We start from the raw sequence: 16,751 nt of genomic DNA on the forward strand, positions 1-16,751 counted from the left end.
GGGAGATTTTTTGATGAATCACTTAATGTTTATTCTCTATAGGGTGAATTCAGGGGTGCAGGTAAGGAGTTTCTTTGTTCATTGGTCATGCAGTTCCTCAGTTAAAACGTTGTGGGTACTAAGGGAATAGATTCAATCTGCCTAAATTTGCAGTTTCTAGAAGCTGTGTTCTGCAGCCTTTTTGTTTCCAGTTTCTTAAGAGTGGTGCCAGTCTCCAGTGATTGTATAGAAGTTGTGTATGAAGAAAGAAGACTGAAGAAAAGGAAGGCAAGAATGGTTGTGGCAGCTGCCTCTGCAGTTTCTTCCTAATCTGAATCATAGAAATGTTAAGCTAAGGAAGAAATAAGTAGCTGAAGGAAATACAAAGGCAACATGCTGGTGTCCTGTGTAGCCATAATATGAAGTATACAGCTGGTCTGTGATTAGCAGTAGTACCAGGTTAACTTCTAGCAGAAGTCTGATAGACGCAGAGCAATCAGTGAGAAACAACACTGCAGATTATCTGTTGATCAAATGGTATGGGAAGCCATATAATAATTCATCCCTTTGCAGGTACAAAGTGTACCTCAGTCATCTCTGACACATTTGTTGAATAGCCTTGTAAACTGTCTGGTGGAAGACTCCGTACTCTCCCTACCTTAGTGCCAATTTCCAGTCATCCTCTCTCCCTGCTACTAGAAACTGTTTCTGATAATTGAAATAATTTTTCCTTTGCTTACAGTTAAGTCAATTTTTTCATACTTGACGGACATGAAGAAAAGTCGACACTATGTTCCTAAAGCAATTTCTCATGTGTTGCAGTAGTGTTGTTACGGCTATTCCTCCCCCTACAATCTTTTGTTTTTCATAAGTGAAGCCCCTTCATTTTCCCTGTTTTACATACTTTATTGTTATGTAGAATTACCCTGCTGAAGTTAATCTCTTAAGAAGAAAATAGCCAGGTTGCACATCCATATACCAGCAGATCAGGCAGACACCAAAGGGTATGATACTTCTGTAGAACCAGCTTGTTATGAACCTGAAATCTGGTGGGTCTTACCAAGCAGGTTTCCTTTTAGGAAGACCCTTACCCTCAGACAAAATATACAATATTAGACTTGTACAGTGTTTCTCTGATTAGAAACTGGAACAAACTTGTCATTAGCAGGCTGAAGTGTGCTAATAAGTATCAGTATATGAATACATATAGAATCACAATTGTTCTGTATTAATTTTCAGTGTTAAGTGACTAATTGCCATCATTATCTGTCTTACAGTACTGGCTAGATCCTGCAAAGACCCTTGCTGAACATAAAGAATTGATAAACAGTATGTATCTAATTTGAACATAAAGAATATATCTGAAGATGGAGTAACAATGTTCCATATGTGCATAATGTGCAGCTGTGCAACATTTATATTCTAATCATAGCAGATTGATAGTTCTTGAACAAGTTTATTACTGCAGTTTATACCTGTATCAAAATTTCACACGTAGATTAAATAGACCATGATTTTCCAGTAATTTGTGTGATTATTGTCCAAAGACTTTATTAGGATTGTTATTTTTAGAATAATATATGGTGCTATTCTTAACTTGTATAATTAATTTTATAGTAGCTGTGATACCTCTATTGTACTCTACCATATCACAACCAGTTTAGATTCCTTTTTGCTTTTAAAAGTAGAAGTCATGCCTCTTATTGATAATAGAATGTCTACTGTTACTGTCATTCTTCAGATATCACGGATGCAAGATCTGTTATTTATTATAATTAAAGAACATGATAAGATTATATTACTTGAGAATTTGGAGACCTTCTATAAAAAATTGTTATGTGGAGCATGCATGGAATAAATTTAGCTAAAAGAATTTCTGTATTGAGTTAACTGAATCTTTTGGGAGGATAATATTTTTTAAAACTTAATTAGAAAAGCTTTTCCAAATATTTCTTAATTAAGGTTGCACATAATTAAAGTTTCTTCACAAGATATTTGAAAATTTGGAAGGCATTAGTGTTCAGTATTACTTGTTATGACGGAGAATCACATTTCATGAACAATAACATTTTCCAAATACTTTCAGTGAAAAAGTACCTAAAGTCAAAATCAAGCAGTAAAAAAAAAAAAAAAAAAACAAAAAAAAACTCGGAGAAAATATAAGTTAGAAATTAAATCCAAAGTCAAATGCTTAAAATAAACAAAAACTCCAAGTAGTCAAACAAGCTATAAGAAAGAAAATGTGTCATGGATTTGTGATGTGGATGTAACATTTTTTCTGAAACTTTCAAGTGTCATAAAATACAAAACTACGCTTCTTATTAGCTGTTTTGTAGTCAACTAGTATCAATTAATAACAATTAACAGTTCATAACAACTAACTTTTGCACCAAATACTTTTTCCCTTAGCTGGACCACCATACACCCTGTATTTTGGCATTAAATTCTATGCAGAGGATCCATGTAAACTTAAAGAAGAAATCACAAGGTACGGGATTCCATAAGAGTAGAATTTACAGTTTGTTTGTTTCAGGGCAGTAATCTATTCTAGGCAGGTGTGTATTGTGGTTTGTCTGGGTTGGTTTTCTTTCCACTTGAACATCTGAATGTTTTTGCTTGAAGATGTATGTGTAGGAAGAGAATTGTGACTAGCTTCACAGTGGTCAGTAAGGACAACCATTTGGAAACACAAAAAGAAAAGTTGCTCTCTGGTGCAAAGAGAGTTTACGTACACCTGTGTTTTGTTGTGTGGGGTTTTTTTTTTGTCTGTTTTTTAAGAAATGCATTGTCACATCTGCATTTCGGTTGTGCTTTTAATTGAGTTTAGAGTTTACTTGGATATAAAATATGAATACAGGGAATTTGCTTCTTTATATATATAGGTTATTATATATAGGTTAAATTCTGGAACTGTTTTTCAAGAGGATTTCTTTGGTCTTTCTAAAAATATGTGAAGAAAATTGGAGAATTGCATGCTTTTGATTCTTTTAACTAAGCATGGCCTCTACGAAATATGTGGATACACGTGCTAACACATGCACAGCACACTTGCACATAAACACATGAACACGCACATATGCTTGCTTGAACTCTTGCACACAGAGTTTTCTGTTTGTTTTAGTTATGAAAGGTCTCAGACACTTAGTTTTAGATTCAAAAGGAAATTGGAGGATTTGAATAGGTAGGTGGACAAAATTAGTGCACTGGCTTGCATTAGTAAATGATAAAATATTTCTTTTGATGTCCTAGGAATATAGCCCATAAGAATCCATTAGGATGCATGCAAGATTTTAAATTTTCCTTAATCAAAGGTGGCAGTTACAGAACAGGCAGAATAGTTTTCTTGTACCAGAGTAAGAAAATTATTTTGTTTCCATACTGGTCCAGCAGGAATGGAAGTATCCAGTATAACAAGATAGGGGCTGGACTGGTAAAAGTAATAAACACTCATTTTACAGGTAAAAGAGTATAAACTGGCCACGATGTAATGCCCCTGTATCATGAAGGTTTGATGCAGTTTTACTGTACTTTTCCAGAAGCACTTTCAGCCCTGCTCACAGGGGAAGATGGATGGCCCTGGGGAGGGAGCTTTTTTGCCACCGAACCTGTTCTGATTGCTACCGGGGAGGCAGGGTGGATTTCTGTCTGTGAAGTGACAGGGGCTGAGTATTAAAAAAATGTTTCTCTTTGCCTTGTGACAAGGTCAGTCAGTGATTTGCACTGCTGATTAGGTATGTGACTCTATCTGAGGAGCATTTCAGTATAATTACTAAGGCTTTGTTCATCTTTGCACGGTATTTGGGTATGCATTATTTACATCTTAGAAGGCACAGAGGGAAGACGTAAGAAAGTGGTATGCTTGTGTTGACAGACTTAATAAAACACGTTGAATAATCAATTGCCCTCAACATTTCTTCGCATTTATTCCTGTAAACCCATGAATCTTGGAGTGAAGGGTTTTTTTTTTTTTGGTGGTTTTGATTTTTTTTTGGTGGTTTTGTTTTGGTTTGTTTTTTTTTTTTACCCTAACCCACCCCTCCAAAAAAAAAAAATAAAAAGAAGCCAACAAGAACCTCCTTTTGCTTAGAAGGGATTAAAGGCCCTACTTTTTTAATAACAATAATTTTATGACAGACTGTGTAATTTTCATGATAAAGAAGTGTTAACTGTTTTGTGCTAACCAGTATGTTTCTTTGGAGCATGTGTTTGTTCATTTTAATGAATATGAGAGTGGACGTTGTTGTTATTAGATATTGGTGATCTGTGGCATTACATGATTACTAATTGCAAGTAATGAAAACATGTCAAATTTGTAATTGCTTCACAGTAAAATGTGTCTGGCTTGTAGGCAAAAGCTAAATGCTAAGCTTTGTTGTATGTGTTTGCTAGAACAAACTAGTGCTTAGCCACTATCGTATGTACATGACAAACTCGACAGTACACAGGGTGCTTTAGCTACAAGTTCGGACAAAAGGTCTTTTTGTCCTTAGTGGCAAAAGGGAGAGGAGCTTAGTGGCTTCAGTGGGAATTCAGAGTGTTCACTTTAGAGAAGTCACTTAAGCACTTCACAGTTGGCTCCCATAGGTTTTTTTGTTGTTGTTGTTTGTTTGTTTTTGCAGGGAGATGGTGTTTTTTGCAGATTCCTATCCTGCTTTGTTTTCACACTACTATGAGAATGTAGAATTATAGGTATCTGCTACATGAAGAAAACATTTATAGTATAATCTGATATGAAGTTCCGCAGAAGCACTGCAGAGATGGAGGAGTGCTAACGGAAAGATGGGTGCATATCAGAATTGCATTTCCTGTTAAAAAGAAGATGCTGTATAGTCCACAGTAGATGTAAAATAATTTTTATCATTATCACCATTCCTACAGAGAAGCTTTGTCTAGATAGGACTGGCAAACATAAGCTAGAAGCACTGCTGAGGTATTGCCTAGAGTGAAGAAACACTGAGTGTAAGTGCTTTGTGTTCCCTCATGACATTCCCAGAAAATTCTTAAACAGTGCCCTGATCCTTTAAGGAAGAGAGTATTAGCCCTTTTTTTTAAGGGTGGACATTACTTCTATACTATCTGTCACAGGAAAAATTCTGGGGGATCATTAACCAGAAAGACACTGTTATCCTTATTCAGATGCTCATCTGTGCTGGTAAAATTTAGTAAATTTGATTGGATCTTAAGTGATTTGTAAGCAGCTGTCATGCAACCTGCAGTTTGCGAACTTCCCTGAAATCAGTGTAAATGCACTTTGAACTTACAGATCATTCCAAGGTACTCTCATAAGTAACTTGTACTAACACTTAATAAATTATTTGCAGTGTAGCTGAATGGCTTTATGTAGGTAAAGTTGAATTAGTAAATAATGAAAGACTATATGCTTGTATGGGTGACCATTTTTTCTATAAAAAGTTACCTTCTCAGTATTGTTACCTGTTGCAGGAACTTGGTACAAGAATTTTGCTTAGGCTGACGTGAAATCCTGCAAACATCTGTTGTAGTGAAACCAGACAAAATGCAACCACCATAGGAAAGGTTTCCTATAAGTATAGGGAATTGCAAAACCAAGCAGATCCTTTTTGTGATGGCTTGTTCTCTTGTCTTTTCTATCTGTTTTGTGCATGTTGTTTCACTACAAGTGGTTTCAGTATGTGAAAGTACACTTCATAAAGTGTGGACTCTGAAAATTACATTTTTAACCCTGCTATTTCTACTCCAAGAAGGAGAGTACTCCATGTTACGACAGATACAGTTAGCTGCTGATGATACGTGCTTCCATTCTTTTGGTGGAGGTATGGACTCCGGTCAAATCTGCTGGCTGCTTTAGTTGATACTTCGGTGTGTGGAAAGGAAACATTTGAGTAAAAAAGTATCCAATACCCAGTTCTCCCGTACTTTCATCCACTGATCAGGTTAAACTTCAGCCCTTTGATAGGTCTCTTGTTCAATTTTTCTGATTCTTAATTCTCTTGCCCACTCCCTGACTGCTCTGTGAAAGTCAAAAGAGAGAAATTATATTTATAGGGTGAAAATTAATTATATCTGCATGATACAAGTAGGTAGGAAAAACTACAGAGTGTCCCCCTACCTAAATTCTTTCACTAAATTCATCTTGTTTGTTACTTCAGGGTCAGTAGAGGAAAAGTCAGTAAGAAAGTGTCTTGACTGTCACATGGTTATGGTACATGGCATGTCTTCAGTAAAATGGAATATGATGTAACATTACTTGATGCATCAAACGCAATGTTGAAATAATGATTTTGGTTTTTCTCTGTGTCTTAGGTATCAGTTTTTCTTACAGGTCAAGCAGGATGTTTTACAGGGCCGTTTGCCGTGTCCAAGCAACACTGCAGCACAGCTGGGAGCATATATAATTCAGTGTAAGTTCTTTTGGCCAGCTGAGAGCTTATTTCTGCTAATCCTGCTTTAGGATTCATTTTAAGTGGTGACTGAAGATTCCACATTTCAAAGCAGAACAAAGCTAGTATGACTTATTTAATCTAGAGAACTGTAAATAGATGACTGTCCTGAACAAATAATAGGGAAGCAATATAGAAGGTAATGTAAAGATGAAACTGAAAAGTCAGTCTGAAGATTCTGCCAAACACTTTTGCTTGCTGAGGAATATCTTGTCATGTACTTAAGTCTTTGTGACTTAGTCCGGATTGCACATAGAGTATGACAGAACATTTATCAAGAGGTCACAGATTTGGCAGGCTGTTGGCAACCTCCAGCCAACAAAGTCTGTCAAATCAAAGATCCTTTCCAGAATTAGGTTATGTCAATATGAATGTGCCTCTACTTGAAGGGAGGATGTGTTTTGACCTGAAGTAAAGAATTTTAATTCTGTCATTTATCTGTATTCACCTGTCGGTAGTTAGCTTTTTCAGAGTGGTTGTAATATCGTGCATTCTTGATAGAGTTAGCAATCAATTTGAAAAGAACTGTCTGTCTGCCAGTTATTCCCTTCACATTACAGCCCAAACTCTGTATTCAAACACAACTGGTAACCAAGAATCATATAATGAGTCATGCTGGGACCTGTATTTGTTATTTTTTCTGTGTTAAATTTAGATTTCCTATGATTGGTAAGTATTAAGCAGAGATTATATGTATTATTGGTGTTCCATGTGTGACTTAATGACACTTAATGCAACATAGAAAATAGTCTTTCTTAAATTTCTATTTTAGAATATCAAGGCAGAATAATTTATGTATAAAATGGCAGTGTGCATTATACAGAATTTCATAGTGTGTTATATGTGTTCCTAAAAAGCTAAAAACTCAGGCAGTTTTTATACAATTATTTTTAACTTTATTTTCCTGTCTAAAAATGTGACATGTCATACTCTGAAGAAACGTTTGCAGTGCACATTTAGCTCTACTGGCACATATGCCTTCCCTGAAAAAATGCTGCAAATATTAGGCAGGAAGATACATAATGATGGTAACAGTCGTATTAGTAGAAATGAGTGAAAAGGAACAGATTCTTGTTCTTCAGTCATTTGTAAGGTGGTTAGAATATCGGGAGTTGTTGTTTTGGTATAAAATCCTGTAACTGAGATTCTGATCTCAGATACTCTGTTGGAAAACAATGAGAAAGCTCATGAGAGAGAGGAGAATTAAAGCATGGCAAAGGTTACATACAGTGGTTTAAAGCTAGTCCTGGCACCAGCAAGAATACATTCCCATTGACTATAAAACAGCTTTGTCTTTTTATTTAGAGCCTGCAGTTGCTCAAAGTGTATGAAACCACCTGAGAAATGTGTTCAGGTACTGAAAACATGAACCCAGGGCATCAGCACTGAGATCAATAGCCTTTCCAAAGGTGGTGTGCCAGACAGACTGTACTTTTTTCTTTCCTAGACTAAGATTAAGTACATTTGTTGGAATTTAGTTTAGCTGAGAATTTCTCTTTCTGTAATGATACTTGTGGTGTCTTGCCTGGTGCAGCCAGCAGCTGCCAAGATCCAGCGGAGGGGCCAGAGCTTGGTGTTCTCCCAGAGTCCTCTACCCATGTGCTGCTCTAGCCACGAACCCTACTTTTACCATTCAGGTTGTGCCTGGGTGTCATCTTTGGTCTCTAGGCAGATCCTGTTTTTAACAAATGAATCATTTTTCTTCTTTTGTGCTCAAAGATTGCAGACTATTATAGTGGAGATGGTGGAAAAATCAGTACCCATGGCACATTTTGGAGAATTTTCCTATTGAGAGTGATGAAGTTGAGGCTGCTGTACTCCTTCCTGTTCTTATTCCTGTTATGGGCAAAAATCATTTTAACAGAGGTTTTCTAGAGAAACTTTTCAACATCCATACTGAGCAGATCACTATCTTGTTCTAGAAACATCATTAAATTCTGGAAAGAAGCATGAGTTGTTACCTGAATCCTATGCTTCTTGGGTCTTGAAGCCTCCTTTTGGCTATGTTTTTGACTTTGTATGTATTGGATAAAAACCTCCTGTGAAGCTTTCTTCAGAGAAGCCCAGCCTATGTAGATTTTACTTAGGGTTATTAAAAAATTGAAATACTAATTTTCACAGTTAGCTGCAGTTATAGTTAAGATCAACAGAAGTGAGTTCTGACCAAGGTGCTTATTTATTTTATAATTGCATTGCATTGTGAAATCTGACATAAGTAATGTATGCAAATTCAAGGTTGTTTCAAAAAAATTATACCAGCTATCCATTGTGTTCTTTAAAAAAGTTATTTTAAAAAATAATTTTAATTTGAAGGTAAATTTAATGTTCAGGGAATATATTTATATTTTATTGAAAAATGAAGTCTTGTTTTCCTCACAAGAAACAATGTTTACCTTTAGAAGGGCATACCTCCATGTGTCTCAAGATATTTGTCTCCATTTGCATTCCCACACTGACATCTTTATTAGGAGACCCAGCAAGAAGGTGGGTCAGTTCTGGCTGTAATATTACATCTTACGGGAGGGCACAGATATTCCAAAACCAAAACTTTTTTTCTACACTTCTTTTACATATGCTGCCAAATAATATATGTCATCAAATCTCAGTTTGCTGGCTTGGATGAAATTCTGTTCAGTCCTGTAGAAGTAGTACAAATTCTGTCAAAATCTCTATGTCTGAACCTTCAATTTCTCTTTTAAAATGGCTGAAAACATTTTTTCTTAGTTTTATGTGTGCTCATATGAATAGCTAGGTAGTGGTTTGTTTTTTTTTTAACGGCCTACATGGTAAATTGACAGTCAGTTGGAAAGAGGTGTCTAGGGACCAGTAGGTGAACAATGTAACACTTTTTGTTTAACATAAGGTGTTGAAGATAGGTGACCTTTCTTTTCTTCTTGTATTCTCTAGCTGAGCTGGGGGACTATGACCCATATAAGCACACTGCAGGTTACGTCTCAGAGTACCGCTTTGTTCCAGACCAGAAGGAAGAGCTGGAGGAAGCCATAGAGCGGATACACAAAACTCTGATGTAAGAACTCAGTACTGTTGGGAACTTGGAAGGTAACATCAGATACAGAGATGCTTGGTAGGTGGGGAAGGATGCAGCTTGCTGCAGAGTGGAGGTCTATAGACCCAAGGGAAGAACACAGAGTTCAGTTATGTCCCTTGGAAACAGAAAACATTTTACATAATTAAAGCTGTTCTTTTAGGAGCTGATAGGGTGATAACTGGAAATACGATGTATGTCAGACCAATGTATGGGTGTTTCAGAACCAATACTTTTAATAGTGTTTCTGTTTTCTTTTAGATTTGTAGTTAAATAAATAAAAGTCTGCAAGTTCGCTTCTCTGTTCCAGGACAGATTTCCTGTTTGGACACATTACTTATTATGCCCATGCCTCAGTCTGCTGTCTGTAAAATGGTGATAACATTTCTTTGTACTGCGCTTCATATTCAAATGAATGCTTGGGACAAACCCACTTTTGATTTAATAATTTACAGCACTTCATACAATGAAGCCTCTATTTTCTTGCCAGATCCTTAGCTAAGGTAATGAAGGAGTGCTTGTAGCAACCTGCATGAAAGTTTCTTTGTAGGAGCGGCTCACATTGCAGGAGGTACCAGGAAAGCAGCTTATATGCCCATGGTTAAAGTGATAATCTTAGCTACAACATCTGCATGAATTAAAGAGACAGTTTGGTTTTACAAGCATGAAGTCCTTTCATTTTATTAATCAACATATCTTACATAAAACATATTGGCAGTGGACAATATGATGGGTTTCACTGTGAGAAAGAACATACGATTTCTAAGAAAGAAAGCAGCACCCAGAAGCAGAGTCATCAGACAGTACTGAATAACACAAGGCATTCTAAGTGCTGATTTCTGGACAAAACCCAAACAAATTCCAAAACTTTGCATCTGACGTTAAAGCAGTGGCAACACAGGATATTTGCAGGCCTCAAAGTAATTTTGATTTAAACTGAACAAGGTACTATCAAAGTTAACAGGCATTGAAACTATGTCTGATAATACTTCTTATGTATGAGAAGGAGCTCAGAAAGTGGGATTAAGCTAGAGTTATGGTACTTGACAGGGGCAGGAGGAGAATGTGACGCACATCATGTATTTCAACAGACCTGGGAGATTCACGCATTCCCAACTTAACCGTTGTAAAAGTTTGACAAGACAGATTCATTTTCTTTATAAAGATTGCAGAACTTCAATTCTCCATCTTTCAGTTACTGGGATAATAATCACCTTAGACACAAAACATGTGAGTTGTGCTGTCATTGACATTCTGGATAATCTCTGCCTGATGGTAGGTCCCAAGATGCTGCTTTAGGAGTCAGCTCATTTTCTGTCAGGCTGCAGTTTGTGCATGAAGTGCCTTCCCTTGATTACTTGGGAAGCAAAAAAGCAAAACTGCAGTATGGACAACCAGGAAGTGGACTGGGTTGTCTAACAGATAAGCGAGATAAGAACTAGTAGTACCCTTTGGCCCCATCGTTTCTGTCAGTGCGTGAGAGATGAACAACAGCAGCAACATAGAGAGGAAAACCAGTAATTTCATAGGAATGTTGGAGCAAAGAATGTGATTTCCAGTAAAGGTGGCAGAGCTGGAAAGTGATTATGTGTGAATATAGGTTAAATACTAGATGCATTTGCAGCAGCTGTGTAAGTAGTCTTCTTAGAGGAGGTTTACACTGACTCTAGATACACAAAAAAACCTGAAAAAATCGCCAGCAATTTAGAACCACTTTTTGTCCCACTTACTCATATTTGGAAGTGGCCTTCTATGTATGACACATTTTCAATGAGGCTCGTTTTAGACTTGAAGTACTCCTGGTACAGAGCCTGAACTGCCAATTGCTGTATGAAAGTACTGCAAGGTAGAGAGATTTGGTTTCCAACCTGCTGTTCCAAATACTAGACTACAGTGCCTTCAAAAATGCAAAACATAAAATTGGTTTTGAAAATAAAATGTATGTCAGAAGTTCAACTGTACACAACACCAAATTAAACATTTGCTTGCTTATCTCCAAATTCATATTCCTGGTAAGTGTAAAGAAGCTTGTTTTAACAAGTCCAAGTGAGGTGCAATTGTGGTGCAGCCATTCATTAAGATGGGTGCAAAAAAAAAATTGTTTATGAGTATGCTCATCATACTCTTTGTTAAAGATAATCAGAGCTAGCCATCTTGCATGTAGATTCAGATTTCTTGATTCTCTTGCTATAAAGAAGCCATGGTCTAGATAAACGTTAGGAAATTTCTTGCCTGTAGTTTTGCATGCTAGTGTTATTTGTGCCTTGTTTAATGAGAATAGATACTAACTCAGAGGAACAGCTGTTCTGTATGGGAAGTTTTCCTGTAATTGGAATTAGAGCCAGTTGCCACATTGACCTGAGCTTTCTCTTTCAGTGAAGAGTCTGTTGTTCAATAACTATTTCTATGTAGTTGCTTGATTGCCTTACAGTAATTGATGATTTACAGAGAACCTTACCACAGGTTCTTTTCTGAAGTAGAAAAGTGCTGTTTTTTCTGTTCCAGAGACTGGAAACTGAGTAACAGAGAGTTTGTTTGGTTCAACATCGGAAGTGGTTGTGTTTCAGAAATGAAACTTGGGATGAATTCTATGTACCAGGCCACTGATACTAAGCAACCTTAATTCCTCTCTCTCAGGTTTCTGTAGTCATTAATGTAGTAAATGAGATTAAGACCCATTTGTCTCAAGAAGCTTGTAACCTTGAAGTAGCTGGGGGAACAGTGGTTGCAAAGAGAAGTCATAACTGTCTTGACACTGTCTTTAGTGTTTTTATAAGCTTATTGGCCTAGAGCTCTGAAGTTCTTTTGCTGATTGTCTGCAGTTAGGTGTCAGGGATTTAGCAGCATCAGGAAAGGGAGTGAAAGTAAGGTGTACCCTGACTGTCATGATCAGCACTGTCAGCAATGACTTCTGTACAGGAGACAGTTAAGAGGCTTGAAACTGCAATGGTGAGGACATATCCTAGATTATCTCACCAGAAACATTTTAGGGACAGGTTTGTGATATGGTTAGAAAAACTGCTTTATGCATTCTGGAGCCATCATGGAAGCGTGGGGATTTTTGCAGGACAACTGTGGTCCTTCATATACCTTGCTTCCAGGTAAAGTGGTTTTGGTTGCAGGTTCTGTCTGGTTTTTTACATGTGTGCTGGGTTCAGCAATAGCAGTCATTTGTCTCCTTCTTAGTAGCTGGTGCAGCACTGTGTTTTGACTTTCAGCCTGGGAACAATGCTGATAACACCGATGTTTTTAGTTGCTGCTCAGTAGTGTTTACTCTGACCAAGGACTTTCTGAGTCTCATGCTCTGCCAGGGAGGAGGGGAAGCTGGGAAGAAGCAGAGACAGGACACCTGACCCAAACTAGCCAATGAGGTATTCCATACCATAGTATGTCATGCCCAGGATGTAAACTGAGAGTTACCTGGAAGGGCTAGTTCACTGCTCGGTCGGGCTGGGTATCGGCAGTTGATATTGTATTCTCTTCCCTTGTTATTTCCCTTATCATTATTATTCTTGGTGGTAGCAGTAGTGGTTTTGTGTTATAGCTGAGTTACTGGACTGTTCTTATCTCAATTTTTCGATTCTCCTCCCCATCCCTCTGGGAGTGGAGGGAGGAAGTGGGGGCAGTGAGAGAATGGCTGCATGGTACTGAGTTACTGGCTGGGCTTAAACCATGACACTTGCCTTTTTCAGGATTAGAAAACGGTAATCAAACCGCTCAACAACTAGATACTGTTGCAGGAATTGTTCCTGTCCTCCTGCAGCTTCTGGCCATTTTTTCCTGCTTTCTGCTTTGCTGATTCTAGTCACATTCTTTCGATTCTCCTCCCCATTCCTCCAGGAGTGGGGTGGAGAGGATAAGAGAATGTCTCCTTCATAGGTTGACCACCCGAGAAGCATCAAAAAGATCTGTAATTGCTAGGCACTTCTTTTATATACCTCCCAAAGAATAAAGGTGGTGACCACATCAGCAAAGCAAGCCAGATCAGTTTCATGATCAATGCTTCCGTTGTATTACAAGTCATTACCATAAAGTCAATGAAACAAGAACCTTAGCGGAAGCCCCCCACCTGATAAACACTAACACAGCAAATACCAGCTGTAAGTAAGGTACAACATGCTGAAACTGTGACATCAGAAGCAACAACTTTGAGAGCCAGTAAATCAGCATTGTGACGAGTGGCTATTAATCTGAAACAGTGAATCCTTATCACAAATATGATTAGACACACTCCGGTCAGATCTGTCATTATCTCAACCCTTTGTGCCCCATGTTGGGTGCCAAAAAGAACTGTTGTGGTTTAAGTGCAGTCAGTAACTCAGACCCATGCAGCCTGCTCGCTCACTACTCCCTTCTTTCCCCTCCCCGCTCTGCCTGTTCCAGACTGCAGCAGATCTGGGTCTAACTGATACTTGGCAAGTCAAATATTTTGAATTGATATCACATCCTTAGGGATAATTAGCTTTAAGACTAGTTCTCAGTATTGTTTGGGGCCCTCAGTGGCATGCTTTATCCATCTCAATGAACAGTGCCTGTCAGCTCTCTGGCTGTAACATTGCCTTCTCTGCTATAACCATCTGCAAAGACTCTTTAATTTTGGAGAGCATTGTCATTATATGATGAGGAGGAGCATTTGTAATTTCATACATGGTAAAAAATGAGGCCCCCTTTGTAATGGTGGACATTATTTCTGTCCCTGATATTTCTCTCTTCCCTTCATGTTCTGTCTTCTTGATTTATATTTAGGAGGACTTCCTCCTCTGTCTTCCATCTGCTTCCTTCAGAAGCTCCAGCTCACATCTTTACTTCCTTTAAAACTTCTGTGAATTTCTTCCAAACTATGTATGATTGTGAAAATATATGCATACACACACATATTTGGCATTTGAGACTTTTGGTACTTTCAGAATGACAAAGTGGGATAAGCACATCATTCTTTTAGGTATGGTCAGTAAGGAAATGCTACTAGTAGTATTTAAATTGGTGTTGGATTCTAGCAGTAATTCAGTAATGGCATAATCCACTTTGCTCAGGTCTGATGTTATGTCTGGGAACTCAGTAAAACAATACAGCTCTAGTGAATGTTTTCTTTACATTTCTGAGAGCTACCAATAAGATTTAAAAAAAAAATCAAGTTGTGGAGTAAGTTTTTATAGCAGTAGTGGATAAAGAATATGTCAGATGTGACAGTACTGATTTGCTGAATATCCAGTGTTCTGCTTATTCTGAGTACAAAGATGAATCACAGATCTACTGGGTAATCCAGCCCTTGGAAGAAGATTTCTCTTACAAGCTTCAGGTCTGCTGCTTCTCTGTAACTCCTTAGAAAGAAGGGCTGACACCTGAAGCAGTACAATTTCTACTATGCAGAGTAGGTGGGCTGAAGCAGCCCATCTCCCATATAGGTGAGCATTTAAAATACCTATACTGTTGCATTCATGCTAGCATGCTATTTCAGTCTTTCATGCTAGATATGTTTTCTATCTTGTCAGGCATAGCATGAATTTGGGAAAACCTGGAAAGGAGCTGCTAGGCTGGAGACAAAGAGCGAGAATGTGCATATTGCAGGTCTTTTCCAGGTCTTGAGTCAAAATGTTAAGCTCTGCTTCACATCTCAAATTTGAAAGGTAGCAAATGCAGTGGTTTCCCTAAGAGAGCAATCACAGGGTGAAGCAGGAAATGCATCTTTTTGAGTTGGCATTTTCACAAGATGTGTTGTACTTTCTCAATAACAGTTCAGTAACTTTCACAGAAGTATTAAAAAGAAATGAAGATTAATAAGTAGCTTCACATATTTCAGGCTTGAAATGGAGTGTTTTGCTCTTGTACCAATCGGAGTTATTAAGGAAAGAACAATTTAAATTCTGAGGATGAGTCTGTTGATGACTTTGTATTTATTGATCATTTTGTTCTTTTTAAAAATACATCCTTCGTCATGGATGTCAGATATGTTCCTAATAGCACGGGGGTCTTCCCCACTGGTTTTCCGCTGTTGTTTCCAACCAGCATGCTGCTAATGGTAGTTTTAATCTGGTGAATTGGTATTTGCTGATAGGAAGACAATCTCATGAGGAGGATTCCAAACTTTGTTTTCACCATACAGACTTGATTATTACTAGTTTGTAACTAGTTTGACTTTCTATAGACAAGATTTTATGAAGAAAGGAATATTTTTTTTCTGAAGTCATGAACTCTGCCTTCAGAAACTGGTGTGGGGAAATAGTACACCAGTCAGTCATTCTATTCATGCTTTATTAATTATCATGTATAGTTACTGAGAAAAAAAGTTATTTTACATATTCAGACCTAAAAATGTCTGAAGTGTGTCTGTGACAGTAGGGAAAAGATTAGCCACTGTAGTAGGCGTGCATTGTATATATGATAGCATATATCTGTGATAGGATCTTACAGCAGTGAGTTTAGTAGAAAGAAAAATAGAAAGTTTATAGTAAATTTGTGTCTACTGTCCAGTCTCACTTGGAGCAAGCAGAAGTATAAGCTGAAAGTATCCTTTCAGCAAGTGCTGAAAGTACAATGACAGTCTAAAAAAATAGAAGGAAGGATTGCATACATGTCCAGGATACTGTCTCTATCAATGTGGTCTGTTTTAATATGTTGACTGTAAGTGCAAATTTCTTACACAGAATTTTGTTTACAGGGGTCAAGTTCCTGCTGAGGCAGAACTGAACTTCTTAGGGGTGGCCAAGTCCCTGGAAATGTATGGAGTGGATCTCCATCCTGTTTATGTAAGTATTTTTTAAATATTTCAAGTTTGGTAACAATGAAAAAAAATTCTTTTACTAAAATGGGGGACAGTATTTATGTAGTTTACTTGCCACAGAATAAATTGAGAGGAAACACTGTACTTAACAAATGCAAAAGAATACATGTTTACAGACTGAGAAGATTCAGTCATTCTACCTGCAGAAGCCTACTGGGTTTTAGATGAAAGGCTGTGATTGTAGAATAACTATAAAAGACAATCAGTTAAACTCTGGAAAAAAAACAGTTTAGATAAATAAGAAGTAATGACTGCAAGTATCAGGGAAGATGAGAGAGGGTAATAATCTTTGGCTTTGACACAAGAATTTCTGCATTTTTCTTATGTAAATAACAGCAAGTGTGTCCTGAAACCTTTTCAATACCATTGTGAAAACTAGGGTGGGGTAGCCAGCAGCATGTTGCACTTTTTTTAACACTCATTGTGAAGGTTTTGCTGAAGATGAGGATATGTTTCCAGCTTTTCTTTTGCTGTATCATGCAGCACTGCAAGTTGTCTGTATTGCTTCAGCAAAACCCTCCACTTC

The 16,751-nt window shown here is 37.5% G+C and overlaps 1 protein-coding gene across 3 annotated transcripts in view; it reads left to right on the forward strand.

The window, feature by feature from the left end:
- EPB41L4A (erythrocyte membrane protein band 4.1 like 4A) overlaps window positions 1–16,751 on the forward strand; it is a 121,978-nt gene that overhangs the window by 43,231 nt on the left and 61,996 nt on the right. For all 3 annotated transcript variants that reach the window (XM_031042802.2, XM_031042803.2, XM_031042804.2), the window contains exons 3-7: window positions 1,257–1,308; window positions 2,389–2,467; window positions 6,262–6,359; window positions 9,306–9,426; window positions 16,103–16,190. In XM_031042802.2, the coding sequence (XP_030898662.1) occupies window positions 1,257–1,308; window positions 2,389–2,467; window positions 6,262–6,359; window positions 9,306–9,426; window positions 16,103–16,190 (438 nt within the window). The remainder of the gene's footprint in view (window positions 1–1,256; window positions 1,309–2,388; window positions 2,468–6,261; window positions 6,360–9,305; window positions 9,427–16,102; window positions 16,191–16,751) is intronic.

Source organism: Melopsittacus undulatus, chromosome Z, assembly GCF_012275295.1.
Source record: "Melopsittacus undulatus isolate bMelUnd1 chromosome Z, bMelUnd1.mat.Z, whole genome shotgun sequence".
Taxonomy (NCBI): domain Eukaryota; kingdom Metazoa; phylum Chordata; class Aves; order Psittaciformes; family Psittaculidae; genus Melopsittacus; species Melopsittacus undulatus.